Here is a 19,837-nt window from a genome sequence, read left to right on the forward strand (position 1 = left end):
TGCCATGTTTTAGAGGCAGGGTTTTTATTGACGCACTAACTCCTCCCCCAGATATTGCACCAACCACAACTACTTCACCCAATCCAGCATTGGCTTCTGTCGGAAATCTCAAAAATCTATTTTGACCGATTAGGATGCTTTATAATAGTCCTAATATAACGTGTGATTCACAAGCCATTGCAATAGAAGCCACGGTTTGGAATATATATTGTAATGATGATGTAACAATTATATTTGCACCTGTAATGCTCATTGCATTTCCAATTCTAGCATGTTTTCGATGATTTTTGTCACAGTTACAATTATTTTTCAACATAATTGTGATCTGTCTTGCACATTTGAATGGATTTGCATCAGTCATTCCCATAGCATGTTCTGTCATTAAAATAGATTTTCATTGCGTGTTAGAATCATTGTAATTTATTTGTGTCGTAGATTACAATTGATGCAGTACTACATTGTGATTGTTTCACAAATCAAGACTAGATTTTATGGTCACGGTAGGTAGTTTACAATACAGCGGTCAAATTACAATCATTCTGTGTAAGGGTGTGTATGTCGGGTAGCCAACAAAACAAGGCAATTCATCAAGCAACAGCAAAAATCAACACAAGAATGAGATGAAGGGAACAAGGTACATGGAATAAGTAGTGAGGGAACCGATGGAGGGACGTGAAATGAACAGTCTAGGTGAGAGAGCGGCAAGGGAACTGGATGCAGCATCAGTAATAAACAGCCACTACTCTGCTTAGGCTTGTGCAGAGATGCCTTGGAATAAGTAGCGAGGGAACCGGAGGGTTGTGAAATGAGCAGTGAGGAAGCGGTGAGGGAACTGGATGCAGCAGCATTAGTCAATGGCCACTACTCTGCTTAGGCTTGTGCAGAGACGCCTTGTCGGCATCGGGTAGTGCCGGCTCTGCGGTGCACAACGACCTTTAAATTAAGTGTTATTAAATGATGCAGATAGATACCCCCGACAATGAGCTACTAGGGGTGAACTCACCTTGAACAATTCGTTCAACCGATTCCTTTTTGCAAGTGGACCCAGGGTGCCCCTTGTCCTGTCAATGCGAAACCAGCTCTTAGACTGGGACCTTGGCGCCGGGGGAGATGATTTCAACGGTTAAATTTAAATGTCAAAGTTCAAAAGAGAAACAAAGACACGTACTAATATTTGTTGTGATGCTGACATAATCACATCACGCAAATTGCAAAGTCCTCTGTAATAGGGGTTGTGAACATTGTCAAGCAGACACTGAGCTAATACGTAGATTGTTGATGTAGTAACTGTAAATAACAACTGTAACAATTATGAGAAAATGGAAGGATTGAATCAGAAGAGAGCTGGCATGGCTCAACGATAGTAGTATGATACCTATTTGACATTCTTTGAACGGCCGTGCCGTCGGGAGGTGCCGTCATCCCCTTCCGATACTGGCACCCTCGACTTTTTGGCCCTACTGGACTTGGATTTCGTCGTCTCAATGGCCTGGCTGTTACTCTCTTTGATTACTACCTCTATTTCCTCAGAATCAACTGGTCCATCACAGACTTGAAGCTTGCTGATTGAAGAACAGTGACTTGCTACAGTGTGTGTTGATGTCACGGTATCATTAGTCAATGAAAGAGTAGGTCCAGGAGGTCCAGGAACCTCGTCCGATTCGTGTATGGTTATGGCACCTGTATTCTTAGTGAGAATGTCAATATTAGCATCATGGACATCTTCGTCATCAGATAGATTCTCTTCTACTTCTGCCGCTAATCCAAGTTGAGCGAGACACATCTCTTCTTGAAGATCGTCAGCCAAATCCTTGGTATTGTGAGTGGGGCGGCAAGAAGTTCACTTGAAAACGAAGGTATTGATGTGTTTGATGATCCCCTTTAGGCAAGGCTTCTCCCAGTCGCAGAGCAGAAGTTCTTTCAAGAATGTGTAGAGCGTGCTGTAGTTGATTCGCGAGGTCTTCCCTTTGCCTTCTTGGGGAAAATCCTGGTCAGGGGATAATAAAAAGATGTTCTGTTATTAATAGAAGCACGCATTTGAAATTAAATCAGTCCAGAGCTTGATGAATTAAAACCTCGGGACTTACTGCGACAATCGCCCAAGCCACAGCCCCAGGTGTCACCGCTGTAACACCCCACTTGACTGCATTGGGCGGAGCACCGCCCTGTCGTCTGCTCTCGTTAGATAGTGATGTCCTGCCCTTAAGGCAGCAGCTCAGTGTCTGTCATAATCAATACAATGTAGATTAGATGTTAAATTTAAAGTGAATAGTGACTTACCTTAGCAATAGGTTGCCAATTACCAAACAGCGTTTTACGAGTGCGGTCAGCAATGTTCCCAGGAAACAGTAGTGGTGGCAAAAGGGGATACAACTCACCAGCCTTTCCCGTGATGCCAAGTAGTCGGCAAATATCGGGTTCTGCATCACGAGCATATAAGATTGTGAAGTAATGCTGGGGTAGTTCGAAAATCTGACCCGCAGCACTCCTGAGCTTGTTAAGCTCAGAGGCGCGACTGGCACATACTGCCTTAGAAAACTGTAGATAGGCATTAAGTACGTCATAGCATTTTAATTATGAAAATAAATGTATTACCACGTTCGAAAACCGATTCATTGGCACCAGGTGGTGCAGGTGCTGAGGAAGTGTGTCGTACAATTCCGCTAGACATGCGAGCTCCTGCGAACCCGTAGTAGCATACTGCGCAGCTGTATTGAATGGTGGTAGAGGGTTGGGAAGTGTTGTTTTGAGCAGGGCTGCTGGTGGTGGGAACATGTTGACCATAAGACCATAGCGTTTCGCACAAACCTTGAGTTCCCCTTCGAATGCTACAATATCTTCCGAAACGGCAGTGTCCTGCTTGCGACGACCCTTATTGGCTGATACTACTTTGTTTTGCTCCTCCATGGTGCGGAGTCGTTCTTTCAGCGCCTGGTTTTCAAGCTGCGCATTCTTGACCTCCTGCAATCAACAATGCTTCCATTAGTGCTATGAACGAAGATTATTTAGTTCAAACTTGCCTCCACTTCATGTTTAGAATGGCGTGATCTTGGTTGAGTTGCGGCTTGACGTTGAACGGGATCAGAGATCGACCCTTGAACGTCGCCATGCGTGGACCTGACCCCCTCATCGGACGACAAAGCTTCATCAGCTGATGAAGATTTGTCGGCATAGCGGTATTGAGTTACTTGAGACATTCTAAGGAATAAGATCAGTGGTGCCCAATGCCAAAGTAGTTACAATTTATATGCAACGGTTCAGATGACGGTCAGTGCATGCGGTGCTTGGTATCAGGGTGTGGAGGACACATTATGAATCCATGACTATCATTGTGTAATGATAGAAACTGCAGGTGGTGGTAAGGAGTGCATAATAAACACCTGGATGTCAAAACACTTACTCCTCCATTGTGTAATTGTCAATATATTCGGAACCTTGATGATTCAAAGCCCACTGAGACGTAACGAGAGCACGTCATCTAATCAAAGTTCTTTTGAATGAGTATTAATGCACGCCAAATAATGCACGTGCAAACCTTGATACGTGCTAGATGAGTGCTGCAATATTACCCTTCATCCACAAGGTGTGTTGGTCTTGGCACATCGGATAGGGCGGTATGACTGGTAGAGTAGCGTGCATGCAGCAAGTAGCTGGTGTTATTGTCCAAGAGCTTTCAGGATGAAACATCAGTAGCATTCTGAAGATTAAAATCCATTCTTACACCCTTGATTCGCCACAGAATGTCTTGTTCACAAAGTATCTTCCGGTACTGACGCTCGCACAACAAGATATGCCGCAATGACATCTGCTGGCGTCTTCTTTGATGAGTCTCTGACAGGGAATTTGGGTAAGGTTTGTACGTGATAATAACATGGCTTGAGAAGACATGAGGCGTGAATGTGGCAAAATAGTCTGGGAAGTTGATCTGCGAGAGATCGGCCTTGAGGGAGTTGATGTTAGTCAGTTAATGCCACCCTTGTCACCTGGAACAGGGTGCGAGGCCATCCAAACTGTGGGATTGTCCACTCCCTGGTCAGCGATGAATCCTGCAGGGCAGTTCCTAGACTTGTCTGCTTTGTTCCTAGACATCCATTCAATAATCAAGTGGATACAGAGGTCAGTAGTGGCTGAGCGACGTACCTGTTCTTCAGGAAGAATCGGACATGGTGCCCTGAGCACACGCAGCTGGTGAGCAACAAAAGCAAAGGTATAAAATGGATTGCAGACTCACTGTTTACCTACAACTATGAATGTTAACTCTGATTTTGAACTTTTGTTGCACCAGATGTCATCAATCGCCCCTAGTAGACACAGTTAGAAAAGAAACAAGCATTGCCGGACTAACTTACCTGTGATGTCCTTGATTTCCTCTTTCCCATGATTCTGCATTCCCATAGGTGTGACCCTGTTACACTCGTCAAATTTGTTGATTGCTCGCTCATGATAGCTAAAACCGCATGTGCGTGTGGTAGATGGAATGAACTCACGTAAACCAGCGAGTGCAACTTGTCGATTTTTCTCTTGATGTGGTGCTGGACTGATATCATTGCCTCATACCTGGACTGCCAGTGTGCAGCATAATACCGATCAAACAAATAGATGAGAGAAGCCGCAGAGGACTGGTCGACCGTGCCAGGTGCAGGATATCCCACATCGGCACCTGGCCCTGCAGGATAAACCAGCCTTCAATGAGTCTCAAAGGCCAAACAGATGATACATACCTATAACAATGAATGGAGCGCTCGTGAGCTTCTCCAAAGCACCCAACCTTGGTAGCGAATTGACGCCTCCAAGTTCGGTGTTGATCCTAGCAAATGTGTCAATGGTGCAAATCTAGACTGAGATCAATACTTGACATACTTCATGCCGAGATTTGTACAATATTGATTGTTCGTCCCCTCGATCTCATTCTCTCACTAGAGGGAGTATGTTATAGGGCAGGTGTCGAGGTGCAGAGTCAAGGGGTGAGTTGCTAACAGACAAGGTAGCAACAAAACCACGAGCCTTGGAGGAAGGGGGCAGCGAGAAGCAGCAGGTGCAGATGTGTGCGAGCGAGCACAGACGAGTGGCGGCATGCAGAAACAACTAAATGCGAGTAAAAGCACAGAGACAAGTGCAGAGGCGGGGTGCAGAGGCGGGGTGCAGACCAGTGCAGGCAAGCACAAAAATTAGCAGACAAGCGGGAAGCATAAACAAACGATCAGTTATAGTTTAGTTATAAACGTGAAAAAGCGGTACCTATCGTGCAAGACACCAGATGCAGACATGTTGAAATAGGCATAGACGTGCACGCACAAGCACACAGAAATGAGTGAAGATGCTTGTCAGTGATGTACATACATATATAAATGAAAAGACGCACCTAGATTGCACCAAACAGATGTGAATGAGTGCAGGACGAACACACAGTCATCCGATCCGATCAGAGGACCTCCAGCGAGAGTATACTGCCATGACAGTCGCTTATTGTGATGGGCGAGAGTGTGAAAAGACAGAATGATACATCAGTGATCAGACCTTGCTCAAGAATCAGAACCGCAGAAGTTTTAAATCAAAGTGAGATATTGCAAGATCAGACTATTAGTAATAATAATACAATGATTAATGCCCGGCTGCAAGGTGCATTTGCTTCATGCGCAGAAATATGTCACTGTCTACTGTATCCATAACGAGAAAGTCACCAGCTGTAGTAGGATCGGGAGCGAGAGCAACTCCTCGGATGATCGATTCTGCTAGTATGAACTCACTAGCAGTTTCTCTTGGTTGTGATCTAACACACCAAAACTTCAGGTGTTTGTCCTTCTGGAGACGCTTCCCAGTTGGTGCATCATATGGATGTACAAGGGCGATGGGATAGGATGTGTCATGAATGACACACGTAAAGAGCAAGAGGAGCCATGCAAAAAAGACACCAGCTGTGGTGTTAACAATGACACAGTCGTATCAGGGAAGATTATGGAAACTCGGGCTGCAACGGAGATAGTCGGTGGTCTGATGGAAGTCAACTAGCGACTCATAGTTAACCTTGAGGAATCGAAACTCTGTTATCTTCTCGGGATCAGTTATGGGTGAGTACTAACTTTCAAATTGGACTTACTTCATCCAACGGTAACATGTTCACCCGGGCCTGCTGTGTAATAGCGGGCAAAGAATTTAAAAATGCATTGAGTTTTGTGCAGAATCGTCTGAAGGAGGGATTGTTGATATATTGTGTTTCAATTGCCTCCAGAGACTTTTTTGGTTGCTTCGATCTGAATCTGATATGGAAGTTGGATGGGACATTAGTATCGGGGTCATTCTCATTGTCCTCATCTTTGGCCATCTGAGTGTTGTATGCATCCAGTTCATCCACTCGACCACTGATGAACTCAGAAACAAGAGACCAATGGTCTGCACGTAAAATCTGTATGTAACTTACTAGATTAAAACTAGAACCAATGATATTGAAAATAGAATGACAAACCTGTGGTGCGACATTCTTAAAATTAGTCTGTCATTGATATGACTCCTTCAGGGGGCCGTGAAACTTCTCGTTCGGCTTTGTGTTGTAGTTGCAAGTCACTCCCTTAGCCTCGATGTCATCAAATAGGTGGGCAGCTAGATGGTTCTTCGGAAATGACCAGTTCTTGTCTGGCCGTATAGCTTGAGACTTCTCGATATATTTCTAACAGATTAATAGTTAAAAGGTGATTCAGACAGTCCAATATCACTTACATTCATTAGCTCAGAGAATTTTTCAAGGGCTTCTCGTCCTCCCGCAATCGTTGTTGTGGTCTGTACCTCAAGTGCTGCATACAGGTTCATGTCGAGGTATGCACGGATACATCGAAGGAGAAGGTAAGCGACTTTACTTTCGTCAGCATTTGGAAGAACATCATGAGCCATGAATGTAATCAGCTGATTTGATAGTACGTAGCTCTATTGTTAGTAAACGGCATCGTCATCACTTAGATAGATTAGTTTTACCTTGAAAATATCTTCGTATTTACTTCCGTCGGTGAATTATATAGACATAACAGCATCGAAATGGTTCAAATTCCGCCAATGAGGCAGTGCATCAAAACTATTACATGTAGAGCAAGAAGTGAGACAAAATGCTGTGAATTTAACTCAACATGACTTACTTCTGGTCAATTTTCATGGTGGGGTTGCGTCCCAAAAGGCCAATTAGTAGTTGTAGTTCTGGCCACATGTGATCCCTGAAGAGACCCCGAAGGACAGCATGAAGTCGGTCATAGCATAGCGCACGGTGCATGTGAGTAGTCTTCAGATTCATGTCATGAAATGCGTTCTAAAAGTAGTCAATTTAAACGGTTATGAAATGTGGAACAATATGCTATCATACATCAACATCACGAATTGACTGACTCTTAAGTATTGCCTCCTGTCGTCCCTTACAGTGCTCTGCCCTTGCCTCGATCAAAAGGGTGTTTGTTGCCTGGCTTGTCCAAAGAGCATAGTTATGAGGCATGATGGAAGCTAATTCGTCTCTGGGAATCAAACAGATCAGGCATGGAAAGTTGCTCATAACACCCCGAGTGAGTGACATTACACTCCTGGAGTGTCAGAAGTTAAACAACATATCAATAAAGTTAAAATGTAAACCTACTGCTCCTCGTAGTCTGTGGACAGTATCAACACCAGGGTATAGAAGAGCCTTGCAATATTGTCCCAACAATTTGCCCATTGGCCACTTATCGAAGGCGGTACAATTGATGCGAGAACCTTCTCGATGGACGCATGCCATACAGCTACTTTGAAGTTGGCAAATTGTGGTGTACCTTTGTATTTCGGGTCCTCTTTGACCTATGACGTGACAGTTAGCTCTAGATATGAAAAATGATCACGAAACGTACCAATGGGAGCCACCCAACCACCCGGCCCCCACCCATCCCACTTCTGTTTCTGATGGCGATGGGAAGGTTTGCTAGGCGAGCGATTACGGGATATCCTTTCTTGCGACTGAATGATGATAGTTTTGACTTGTCAGCATACAAAATAAATGCTAATGGTTTCGCATCGGGAGGTATCTGAGACTATAGTAACATCAATAGCCATATCACAGTACAACATGGAAATAGTTACCTGGCAGTCCCAGAACGCATCCGCCGTCCATGGTTCATTGATGAACCTGATGAACGTGTCTCCATCAAATTTTGATAACTGTTGGGCATCAAAAACGCAATGCGGGCCGATGATGGGATGTCGCAGAATATCAATCACCCAATCCCAAAGGGGGCGAAAGTAAACTGTGTATTCCTTGTCTGTACCGTCGAGCAGAACCACAACAGTATCCTTTTCAAACTAGATGAATCAGATAATGTACGAGAGCAAATAAAGACATGACTTACCAGTGTCAATTGATGAGACGCCGCTTCCCAAGTATTCCGGACATCGGCATAATTTTTAAGTGTGAAAACTTCGCTCTTACTGCGTTGAACCAACCGGATAAGGCATGTTGTTTGCTCATGGGTGAGTGTGGCCTTGTGTGCCAATTTGGCAACCTCAAAGTCAAGTTGACATGAAAATGGAAGCCAGGGCTGGTGTTCCGGGTGGGGTGGCTCGTAATTGTGGTGTCGGGTGAAATCAGTGAACACTTCGATGCGTGGTGCGATCCTCGCATGTGGGTGAAATTCAGTGCGGATATCGTTGATAGCGGGTCCAGGGACATCGATGTCAGGCTCTGAGTCAGAGCGATCTAATAAACATAATGGTCAAGACACCAAATAATGCTTGACTGATGGAAACTTACCTGATGACATGTCAACATCGGTGTTATAATGGTCGTTATCATGATCATGGTTGTAGTCCTGCTCAATCCAGGCTTGTCATATTGCAGGTTATCAGTTGATCTAAAATGCCTGAGTCAAGATATAAAACTCACCATCACCATGCGCAGCTTGTACAGACAGGGCTGGCACAGCAGCTGCTGTAAAATTGGTGTTATGTTAGTAGAATTGTACTAATAGTCTAAGCATAAGATCAACCTGCGGACCTTGTACATGTGGGATCGAAGCCCATTGCTCTGCATCTTCTTCAGACTCTCTTGCACGTCGCTCGCAGGCTCTTTGATGACTGTTGAAGCCTTTCGGCTTGAAACTGCAGTCCACAGGTATCACAAACTTGCCGTTTTTCATCTTGTATGTATTGTAGATGTGCAGACATGCTGCAGTGGTGCTGTGTGGTGCTGACAAGACTTCGAGGTGTTATCCAGATAGAGTACAGTGGGGGTAATACAAGAGACGTCTGAATCAGCGGCAGAAAATGGAGTTGACATGCGATTGCAATGTGCGGACTGTGTCATGATAAGCGCGACACGTGGACTCTGAATTGGATGATATTAATGAGTCACCGGGAATCCTTGCCAGATAATAGAAGCTTGTGTGGTGAGTAGATTATGACGGCCCTGTCGTAGATGCAGCATGGTGTGAAAAGGTTGGAGCTGTTCGAAGACCTATGATCCTCCTGCGAGGACTCTTGACACGATCGATGGGCCAGTGGGTTGTCAGACTTTTCCAGAGCTGGTGTTGCAAGTTTTTGAGCTTAGACTGATCAGATCAGAAAGGGACATTATCGTCTACGGCAAGAACAATGTAATTACTGAGAGATGTACTTGATGTGGTTCAGAACAAATTGCGCAGCGATGTCGGTCCAGGCAATGACTGTATATATTATTAGAATAAGATGATGCAATTCATATCAATCTTATCATATCTATGGGTGCATTTGTAAAGTGTTGAGCTGTGTTGCAATCAGGTCACGTGCATTACAATGTTCAATTCAAACCTTATCTCAATCATCAGTCATTGTAATGCAGGTGGGAAATTTCCGACATCATCCCTGCTGCAGGCTGTAGCGGCCGGCACAACATCCAACAGCTCTGGAACTGTTGCATCCTTCACGAGTGCAATATGTGCGCCTTGCAGGATGATTGAGCCTGTGTTGCAAGAGCCACACCAATCGTGCTTTCATAGGCACATCAGTTAAAGCATATATTTTGTATTGTTCACGTAGTGTGTAGTGCTCGCTGTATGTGTGTTCTATTAGAAATCTCTTCGCTTTCGCCGATTAATCTGCCTGTGATCAGCCCACAACAGAGAGGTAATACTGTACAGTTCTTCGGCACTTTGCGGGTGGCTTGGAGAGCTTAAGTCAATCACACCGCTCATTGAAGTCAGCATTGGTACTTTTTCGCTCAAGACAATTAAATTTCAAGATATATGCTATATACATTATTAGTTCAACCAATGCTTAACCAATTGCATTGGTGGCAGCAGCTCGAGTGGATTGAAATCGTTGTCGTTTCCCTCAGCCGGAGGAGACAGCCTGTGGCGGATCTGTCTCTCCTGCACGTGCGCATGGAGCCCATTTCTGACGCTTTGCTGGATGTTCATCTACAACATTGCTGGGGTTTTGAGCATCGGCTCCCATCCCAAACATAAGCTCTGGAGGCGTCATTCCCAGTGTTACAAGAGTTGTGGGTGCAGCTAGCGAGGAGGGTGTGGTAGCAGGTATGATAGTTGTGGGTGCAGCTAGCAAGGGTGTGGTAGCGGGTATGGTAGTTGTGGGTGCAACTGGCGTGGGTGTGGTAGCAGGTGTGGTGGAAGACCTGACTGCAGGTGAATGGGTGATGGTGGGTGTGGTGCGAGGTATGACGACTGGTGTAATGCGAGGTGTGATGTCCGGTGTGGTGCAAGGAGTGATGGCAGGTGTGGTAAAAGGAGTTGCAGGTGAATGGGTGATAGTAGGTGTGGTGTAAGGTGTGACGACTGGTGTGGTGCAAGGAGTGATGGTGGGTGTGGTAAAAGGTGGGGAAGGAGTCAAAGTGGGTGTGGTAGAGGCAGTCACCGTGGGTAAAGATGATTGAACGAGACTGTCGAACTTATAACGAATGCAGGGAGGAGAACAGACCATTCCCGTGTTGTTTTTCTGGGACTGCATGGATTTGAGAGCCTCGTCAAAACTCTCAAGATTTGAATCCAGATTGAGAAATGTGGTGGAGGCAGACATAGGGTCTAGAGTGAGTGGTGCTAGCGGTGGTGGACAGAAGGGTACATAGCCCTCCATCATGGAGAGGAGCATGTTCATCTGTTGGTCAATCTCATTGTCTTGGGGAGTGGGGGGCAGGTGTCGAAAGAAATCCAAGTAATCCTCTTCAGGTGGTACAGGGACTACCTCTTCTTGTGCTAGGCACGTGGAAGGGAAGTTAGATACCAAGTCTGGCTGTAAGGATGCAGGGTGTGAACCATGTAATGTATCAGGTGCTACAGTTGTAGGTGTTGGAGAATCGTCATTTGTGGGAATACCGTCTGGAGCGGCAGAAATGCGGAGATCTTCACCCTCAAGACTCTGGGCAACTGTTTTATTTGAAGTCCCAGCTTCAGCTATATATCATTAGCACAGTGTTTAAAAAAATTGAATAGTTGAATACATATGGAAAACATGAGAAACAAACTCATAGTAGGGCAGCATAACATTCTCGTTGAACTTTGAAAATGCGTGGTTAAAGCGGTTACCGAGCTTTGTTGACCCTACATGTAAGCTGCTTACGTCGATTGCACCTTCATTTGATGGGTCAGGGCCACCAAGCAGGACACTGAAAGTCCATCCTGTGGCCTCATGAAGCTCTCCGAAGAAGGTTGAGAGAATTTCTGTAAGTCTCGGTATAATTCTGTTCATCATTCAGCAAAGGAACAGGTGCGAAGATAACACTTACAGGTCATCGGTCACCTCGGATAATTTCCTCCCCTTCGCTGCCTCACGCACTTCTTCCCTCATCTCTCTTGTAAGTTGAGATATTTCTTCCTTCACCTCAACAGACTCATTCTCCCAGCATCGGTCAATGTGCTTTTGAACCACTCGAATGTTCGTCTTCTTGGGATCGGGGGCGTTGGGTTGTTCTTTGATGGCGTCGAGCTCATCTTTAACACTGGCCTGGACTCGAGTAGCATAGTACTTTTTAGCATAGACTTCAGTTTCCTTGAGAGGACGTTTCCGACCAGTCGTGGGTCCTTTAATGATATTGGAGAGAAGTTTGTGGACAGCCAAATTGCCCGCCGCAGCTGCCTTGTGGCCAGGCTTTGAATTACCATAATCATTGCGGAATTTGACAATCAGGCGCTGGATGTGATGTAAGTCCCCAATAATGCGCATGAAAAATAATAAGAAACAGACCTTCTGAAGTGCAGCTCTGAATTTGTCGTCCTCCTCTAATTGAGCCGCAGTGAGAGCTTGATCCATAGGAATACCTGGAAACAAGGAAGCCCTCGCGGGCCATCGCTCTTCCCATTGTTCGAAGAAGGGCTGCCAAAAAGTGGTATAGTTCCCCTTCTTTTGGCATTCGAGGTACTTGTCCTCAAAAGTTGTATTGAAGGCCAGTTGCTCCTGTGTCAGCCATGTACGTGGTGCCATCTATTCGCGTTACATTTAGCATTCCATAATGTATGATAATTAATTAAAACCTCGTCATAACATACCTTTGTAAATATGGTTTCGTCACATTTGATGCCAAGGTTAATGGGTAACAGCAATACAATTTTCCATTCGGACTTTTCCGCACTGATTGTCGCTGATGTCTGATTTCAAAAGGGGGAATTAAGTTCTATAGTACCTAGTTGTATTTAAGTTGATGGTGTAGTCTATGCTGCTCATGTGCTTCAACTAGGGAGTCTACACCTAACATGGCATGAGTAAACACGTCTCCCAAGTCCGCCAGAACCCTGTGCACATTAGACACAGAACTATGTGCCTGACTGAGGTCCTGCCCTGTCCCACATTCCTCAAGAACATCGTTTTCTAAAGTTTGTGCACGCAGCAGGAGGTCTTCCAACCCATTGTGAGCCAACCGCAGGACATCCAATGAATCTGGCTTATCCGGGTTTGCTATGAAGAGCTCACAAAGGCCCTCAACCAATGCTGTGCTTGACGACCCAATAAGGACCTGCAGGCTGGTGTCGATGTCATTGTATAGCCTGGCCCTTGATCAAGATCATTTAGCCTTATGAGGTGCTGCCGAAATGAACAAGACAACATACCATTTGTTTTTGCGTCTGTTCGCATGTCGCACCAAGCGCGCCGGTTTGAGGTTACTGGTATTGTCCAAGCTGGGTGATCAGGTAAGTAACTATATTATAGATGAGCGAGCAATGTACACCTTTGACTTTGACTTGTTCCGACATTTGATATGGATCTCCTCACGGTTACTAGGCATCAATTGTTCAAATGGTTTGAAACATTCATATGTCAATGACATACCGAGCATAATAGGCTTTCCGGGACCGGTGTGCGGCTTCAATCTTCTCCTCAGTCGTATAATATGAGTGTGGCCTTCCTACAGTGGCAGGCTTACTGCACAGCCTAGAACTTGTGCGACTCAGATGTTCAGATATTCAAGTGGTTGGTATGTATCTCACCTAGTATCTTCCTCCCCCTTGTATATCTCCTTTTTTTGCGCACATAGCTTATCGCGATGACTGTTTCAGTGGGTCCACCATCATTAAGAGAAATGATAGTAAAGTGAGTGAAGTACCATGCATAGTAAGCTCGTTTATAAGCGCGTGCAGCTTCTGCCTTTTCTTCTTTAGTGTTGTGTAGACATGGTCGTGCCATGTGCATAAAAGTGGGTTGAAAGTAAGTCAGTTGCAATTGAGGCACTCGATATATGCGTAGGAGTTTTGAATGGCAAGCTTCATGTAGGAGATTAAGTTGGATTTTTATGTGAATTTATCCTACCATTCTCTTACCGTCCTTCAAAATTGAACTCTACGAATATTGATCTCACTCCTACAGGGCAGGTTTATATCTTAAGTTTAATGTTCTTGATGGGCACGGCGCTTGTATGCTGCTACAATCTCAGTAGTGTAATACTTGTTTGCAATATGTTTTGATCAGACAAAGCACACCAACATTCAAGAAAGACCATTCATTTTGCGACAGCTATGGACATACATGAAATTCACTAAATAATCATCACTAGTACTGTGTTACAATGCCTGTGAAGCGTCACCACAATCAATTGCACCCTTCATGATGTTTATGCCTTGCTCGATGGAATCCACCTTGTGGTAGATGGCTCGAGAGACACCGAGCACTTTTGGACCGGTTGCATCCCTACCATGAAGAAATGAGCTACTAGACATGAGAAATTCGGAAAATCCAGCTCACCAGCCTGAAAAGATGCCGATGTAGCGACCTTGAGTCACATAATAGAGTGGTGGGGTGGCGTCAACTGGGACATTGAAGTAGGTATTGCGGTAATGAATCAACGTGGAATCGTTCGCAAGTGCAGCAGCTGCAGTGGCTGCATCTTCGTCATCAGAGGAGTCATATTCCTCATAATCGACATAGACAGTGACATTTCCTGCAGGAACCACAGTGGGAGCAGCAGCATGTGCAGTTGCGGGGGCAGAAGTAGGAGTGGGGGCAGAAGTAGGAGCAGTGCCAGCACTAGAGGCAGCAGCTGCGCCAGGAGAAGCAACTGGTGCAGCTTCCCTGAGACTGTCAATGGTTGTAGCAGGGGGGTCATCAGAGACAGTGGGAAGAGCGGCCGATGCTGTTTCAGTGCTGCCAGTGGCAGGGCCCAGGCCCATTCTGACGGTGATGTTATCTGTAACATTGCCGAAGCTACATGAGTAATGAAAATATAAAAGAATCAATGGATTCACCATTGGATGTATCACCATCGGTGCCTGTGTCCGTGCCAATGTCTAAGGCCTGAGACAGTGCCTTCTGATTGTCGAGGGAAAGACACTGGAGAAATTTGATGAGACCGTCCAGTTGGACAGATACCATGGTATCTGTCCGACTGGAGGAAGGCAAATTCTGAGTCATGATAGCGAGTTCAGTGAGTACCTTGAGTGGATGGTGATGTATCACTCACCACGTCCCGAATATATACTCCATAGGCCGGCGGGGTTGGACATCCAAGAAATGGAGGATGACTTCCATGGGATTTGGGAAATGGCGACTACAAAGGTGCCAGGTATTAGTAACAATCTGCACCAAACAGGTGTACCGGCTGACTAATCTTGGCAAATCCATCACAGCTTCCCCAGTAACATTGGAATTGGGAATCATTGATCAGTGATCAATCACATTCAAGCTCTCAAGTATGGCCTCAGCAGGTAAGTGGATTCTCTAGTACTATCTACCAAGCTTCTAAGCTTGCCTGACGCCCCAGTACCAGAACCATTTCCGTGGTTCAATTCCCGTTTAATTCCTCTCACGGCGCAGATTACGTCGGGTTGTCCACAGCATGTGGCTCTTGATATTCTGCATCAAGGTCAGTCATAGTGCATATTACGTGCACAGCTGACTTACTGCTCAAAGAATCAGCATCTCCGCCGTCAATTTGGCACACATGCTGTCACTCAGCAAAATATGAATATTTGACCCAGGTCACAATTTCTGGTGAAGTGGCCACATGCGGTCGAAATTGATAATCATGGTCTGTATTAATGTGATCATCTCATCTGAGGTAGGAGGCCACTGCATATACTGTGGTATATGATCTTTCAACCAGTCCTTCTGCGCAGGCGTGAAAATTGGGCCACTGTTTGGGGTTTGATTATATCACACTATGTATGAATGAATTTGCCAAGACACATGTGCTGGGGGTGGATTGCGGTCTGTTTTTTTAATGTCAGGTGCATGGCAAGATATAACTTTCAATTGGCTCACTTCGACGGGGGCGCAACAAGTATTCAACAGTGGCCAGTGGGGGGGCATTATCATTCAATGGTGTTGCCATGATTCATGAGGTGGGTGAGGAGGGACAAATTTGTCCCTTATTATATACTGGCGGGATCCTCCAATTACAAATGGAGGATCCTCTGACTGCCCGACCTGAGCTGACAGATTAACCACAGTGCACAATGCCCTGTGGTCGCCCCCCCCCCCCCCCCAAGAGGCCTGCACTTGAACAGGAGGTCTTTGTCCCCGTCTCTATCAAACCCGAACCTCATCTTTTACAACTTCATGCTGCAGAAATTACCGCTGAAGGGAGCACATGACTGCAAACACACTATGTTGTGGGAATTCCCCCCAAAAATTCATCAAATGACAATGTATTTTTCATAGATGACTGTGTTGAGCATCCCAGCGACTCTCAATTTGAGGATGAAACACTTACAGACGACATTGTTGATATTTGTTCCACGGAGAAGCGCAAAGAGACTGCAGTGGTGGGTGTTCTCATTTGATGTTCGTTTGGGCATGCTAACTTATTGGACTTAAGGATAGACCTTTGCTCGCCTGGATTCCACAATGTCCAATCTTCCTGGATGAAATGATGCGCCTCAATGGATGTGGGTCTGAGGGTGTCACTTGTTCATGTGGTGCAGTATCGCCTCAATTCCGATGCTCTGACTGTCATGGCACTCAAATGTTCTGCCGCGAATGTACACTTCAAAACCAGGTATATCATCCTTTGCATAGGATTGAGGTGTGTTTCACACTTATTTTGGCGTCAACATGTGACTGATCATTGTCAGATATGGAACGGGTCTTTTTTTCAGTGTATCACACTCAAACAGCTTGGCATTCGAGTACAACCTGGCCATAACCCAGGAGAAAGGTGCTACAAACCTTCTCCCGCTGCCGGTGATGATTTTGTGGTCATCAGGGCTCGATGGCATTCATGAAATTGCACTGGACTTCTGTGGCTGCGCTTCAGCTCAGATTTGGTACAAACAACTATTACGTATGCGGTGGTATCCAGCCACAGTCTCAGAGCCTCAGACTGCAGCAACCTTTACGGTTCTGCAGCATTTTCATATTCTATCATTTGAAAGCAAGGTATCTGCTTACAAGTTTTATCACTCCCTTGCAAGGCGCACCGACAATTCTGGGTTAGTAGCGATCAGGGTGAGTATTTATTTTAATCTATTCCTGCAACTGTTTGATAATGATATATTCTAGGATCGGTATTCCGCTTTCATGCGGATGGTATGCCAATGGTGTAACCTCAAACAACTTGGCCGCAGAGGAAGGGGACATGACCCTGCCGGTGTCAATGCTACAGCCGAAGGAGAGTTAGCTGTTCTCTCCCCCGCATGCCCACAGCCCTGGGAAGAATCTTCCGCTAGACTGGGAGAAGGAGCCTCTATTTACCAGGTAAGATGTTGGTCGTCTTTCCCTAATTTTGCTGAGCTCACACGTTATCTGAGCAGATGGAAATATGTGCTATTTGTTGCAATAGATGCGAACTTTAGATTGAAGCACAAGGTGGTGTCTTCTGATACTGCCGACCCTAGCCTTAATGCTGGATGGGCGTATTTTGTGCACAAGGACTCATACAAGTCTTACCTCGCAGATCGTGCTACTGAAAAGCAAGAGGTAAGTAACATGATTTTTATGATAATTCTCAACTTTGACTTTTTCTGTAGCGAAGCACATGTGTAAGCCACAATGCGGTCAACATGGTGGATACCAAGTCCTCCCGTGGGCTTGCTGCAACAGGAGTTGGGACAATTGACTGCGCAAGACACGACATGAAGCTCCCTAACGGAGTTGGAGACCTACAGAAGGGGGAACGGTATGTATTATATTGCATTTGGAATGTTTTGCGGCTGATGTTACTTAGGTACATCAACATGGACTATATCATGTGTTCCGCGCTCCTCATCCTTGCGATGTCCATGATCAATATATCCTATGACATTGCCTGCCAGTGGCACAAGAGACTCTGGACTCAAATGGAAACGATGCCGGAATGGCTTTCCCCCCCTCGTCAATCTTCCCTTATACATTTTTTTGTGCTGAAGTTCCACATCCAGGCCCACGTCGATAAGTGTCGCACAAACTTCTCTTTCAACTGGTCGAGATATGTGGGCTGAACAGACAGCGAAGCCCCTGAACGGGGCTGGTCCAATATCAACCGAGTGGCATCAAGTACCAAGGAAATGGGACCGGGAGCACGCTGGGACACTTTTGATGATCACTTCAGTGATTTGAACTGGAAAAAAATAACAGCATTAGGTGAGCGGTTTCTTTCTTTTAGTCTCAAATTTTGACATAGACTTAGGGCGGACATTGCATAAGAAGATGGTTGAAGCTGTCAAGTGGACGAAGGAGCACTCCGAAGCCCTCGCGGAACTGGAGAAGACTATTCAGCCGGCTCTCATTGCTCAATGGAAGGCAGAGGTGGAATCCTGGGAGGAGGATAACTCCTCTCCGAATCCCTTTGAAAGCCGGTTTAACCATAAATGACCCTGGCATTTTTGCAGTGGTTGTTCTAATAAACGGTAGCGGTTACACAGGCAGCCGTATGACTACAACTCACTGAGCTTGAAGCTCAAGACCTTCAAGCTGGAATTAATGTCTCGCTTCACACTGATGTCTCTCCAAGTGGATTGATTACATCGGGCATGGATCTCAAGGATCAACAGTACATTTTGTATTCATTGTTACACTATGCCATACTAACAGTTCTACAGGGCGCGCTTAAGATCCAGTCTTGCCAATGTCTCCCTCCATGACACCGATAATCAGAAGGCTACAACACAAACTCAAATCGCCTCCCTCCAACGACGGCTTGATGCGTGGGCCCGCATCCAGGAGCTATATATGCCAGTTGTCTGTCAACTCCGGCATCGATCATCAGAGGCTAGCGGGAGGCCGCAGGAACTGAAACCCGAATACTTCAACCTGTGGCTCCCTTCGCAACTTCCAGCTGGCACCCCTGTAGACCAGACGCTTGCTGGCCACGAGTGGGAGCTATGCTACGCGCAGGCCCTCGATGCCCTGAATGAAGTTCATTCCCACCTCTGGCTTCAATCCCACATGTACAAGTACAAGGATAAGAATGTCCGTGGTCAAGCGGGTTCCACTCGCACCAAGAAAATCATTGATGCCGTGGAATTGAGGAAGCACGCCAGTGTATTGAAGTACAGACGTGCGTGCAGCGCCCTGCTGTCTCTTGGCCACTGTCTTGAGAAGTGCGGTTGGGAGCTCACCATGCGCCCGCTTCTTGACTCTGATGTTAAGCCTATGGGTGACATGGAGCAGCAAGGGAGAGGAACCATCTCCTGGATTTGGTTAGACTCCTGTGCTGATAACAGCTGTACAGAAAATGAACGCATACAGGATTGTAAGTGTATGTTATGTTTTACTCACATTTATCTGACATTTTGATAGGTGTCCGCTTGGAATGGTGCAAGGCTCGTGCCCACGCACACCGGTGGTCAGAGGAGGTGGAATTATTGCTAGAGGAGATGAGACAAGTGCTGGCATTTTTGAGATGGCAAGGGTCCTGGTGGAAGGAGCGCATGACTCTCCGAATGCTCAACTCAGCACCTGCACAAGAGGGACTGTCAGCATATGCGTGTCGCCAGTCTGCACTGCATGTGCTGCTGATAGCCAAGTTTCAAAGGCTGTGGAGTGATGTGCCTACCCTTGTCTCTGGTGGTGTCCTGATTCTGGAGAGCGGAGAGATAGATGCTCCTACTATTGATGCTCCCCCACAGTTATAAATATAAATATATCATTCGTGTGATTGTTCTTAATATTAACGCGGGGAAAGAAGCAACGCTGGAGAATGGTAAGGGCGGAGATCACATATCGCAGAATGCCAAAAACGAAACCATGTACGATGGATCTCAAGTCACATACCATAGATCTCAGATGTATCAGCTAATAGCAGGGAACTAGAGGGAGCTGCAGGTATAATAGATTGATGTATCACTGGGTGCTATGGCAGTGAGCAACTATTGTATCACATTTACACTACACTACCAGTGAGTAATATATCAATACCACGGCTACTGGTGTGTACGACAGATTACCGACTGAGGGAGGTGACACCTGGCTAAGAAAGGAAGTGTCACCCATCCAGTACACC

At 45.8% G+C, this 19,837-nt stretch overlaps 5 protein-coding genes across 5 annotated transcripts; 1 reads left to right on the top strand and 4 right to left on the bottom strand.

Annotated features, from left to right (window-relative positions):
- Positions 1–1,375: 1,375 nt before the first annotated feature.
- On the bottom strand, positions 1,376–3,197 carry EDB91DRAFT_1250365 (uncharacterized protein; the record flags this gene model as incomplete). Its single annotated transcript, XM_041323216.1, has 7 exons — positions 1,376–1,810; positions 1,853–2,014; positions 2,088–2,222; positions 2,281–2,538; positions 2,596–2,961; positions 3,017–3,064; positions 3,123–3,197. The coding sequence occupies 7 exons, from the start codon at positions 3,195–3,197 to the stop codon at positions 1,376–1,378; spliced, it is 1,479 nt and encodes a 492-aa protein (XP_041175349.1).
- A 763-nt stretch (positions 3,198–3,960) lies between these two features.
- EDB91DRAFT_1083640 (uncharacterized protein) lies at positions 3,961–9,137 on the bottom strand (the record flags this gene model as incomplete). The annotated part of the gene is made up of 25 exons (XM_041315651.1): positions 3,961–4,081; positions 4,141–4,185; positions 4,232–4,238; positions 4,350–4,383; positions 4,488–4,666; positions 4,722–4,807; positions 5,239–5,320; positions 5,363–5,447; positions 5,748–5,770; positions 5,879–5,915; positions 6,098–6,359; positions 6,419–6,463; positions 6,528–6,664; positions 6,715–6,918; positions 6,967–6,988; positions 7,125–7,291; positions 7,346–7,490; positions 7,610–7,806; positions 7,857–7,962; positions 7,996–8,036; positions 8,086–8,304; positions 8,352–8,698; positions 8,753–8,824; positions 8,885–8,929; positions 8,996–9,137. The coding sequence occupies 25 exons, from the start codon at positions 9,135–9,137 to the stop codon at positions 3,961–3,963; spliced, it is 2,850 nt and encodes a 949-aa protein (XP_041175350.1).
- A 1,171-nt stretch (positions 9,138–10,308) lies between these two features.
- On the bottom strand, positions 10,309–13,608 carry EDB91DRAFT_1083641 (uncharacterized protein; the record flags this gene model as incomplete). The annotated part of the gene is made up of 11 exons (XM_041315652.1): positions 10,309–11,384; positions 11,562–11,671; positions 11,717–12,120; positions 12,175–12,411; positions 12,477–12,568; positions 12,676–12,971; positions 13,035–13,103; positions 13,161–13,202; positions 13,255–13,347; positions 13,413–13,472; positions 13,529–13,608. The coding sequence occupies 11 exons, from the start codon at positions 13,606–13,608 to the stop codon at positions 10,309–10,311; spliced, it is 2,559 nt and encodes an 852-aa protein (XP_041175351.1).
- Positions 13,609–13,982: 374 nt separating this feature from the next.
- On the bottom strand, positions 13,983–14,829 carry EDB91DRAFT_1250370 (uncharacterized protein; the record flags this gene model as incomplete). Its single annotated transcript, XM_041323217.1, has 3 exons — positions 13,983–14,109; positions 14,164–14,605; positions 14,664–14,829. The coding sequence occupies 3 exons, from the start codon at positions 14,827–14,829 to the stop codon at positions 13,983–13,985; spliced, it is 735 nt and encodes a 244-aa protein (XP_041175352.1).
- Positions 14,830–16,288: 1,459 nt separating this feature from the next.
- EDB91DRAFT_1238195 (uncharacterized protein) lies at positions 16,289–19,469 on the top strand (the record flags this gene model as incomplete). The annotated part of the gene is made up of 12 exons (XM_041321683.1): positions 16,289–16,441; positions 16,491–16,599; positions 16,622–16,863; positions 16,918–17,334; positions 17,385–17,533; positions 17,582–17,815; positions 17,843–17,976; positions 18,023–18,191; positions 18,225–18,226; positions 18,292–18,385; positions 18,447–19,087; positions 19,135–19,469. 12 exons carry the CDS (start codon positions 16,289–16,291, stop codon positions 19,467–19,469), a joined length of 2,679 nt encoding a protein of 892 aa, XP_041175353.1.
- Between the last annotated feature and the right edge of the window lie 368 nt (positions 19,470–19,837).

The sequence above is a fragment of the Suillus paluster genome (assembly GCF_016628075.1).
Source record: "Suillus paluster strain FC165 chromosome Unknown EDB91scaffold_42, whole genome shotgun sequence".
Taxonomy (NCBI): Eukaryota; Fungi; Basidiomycota; class Agaricomycetes; order Boletales; family Suillaceae; genus Suillus; species Suillus paluster.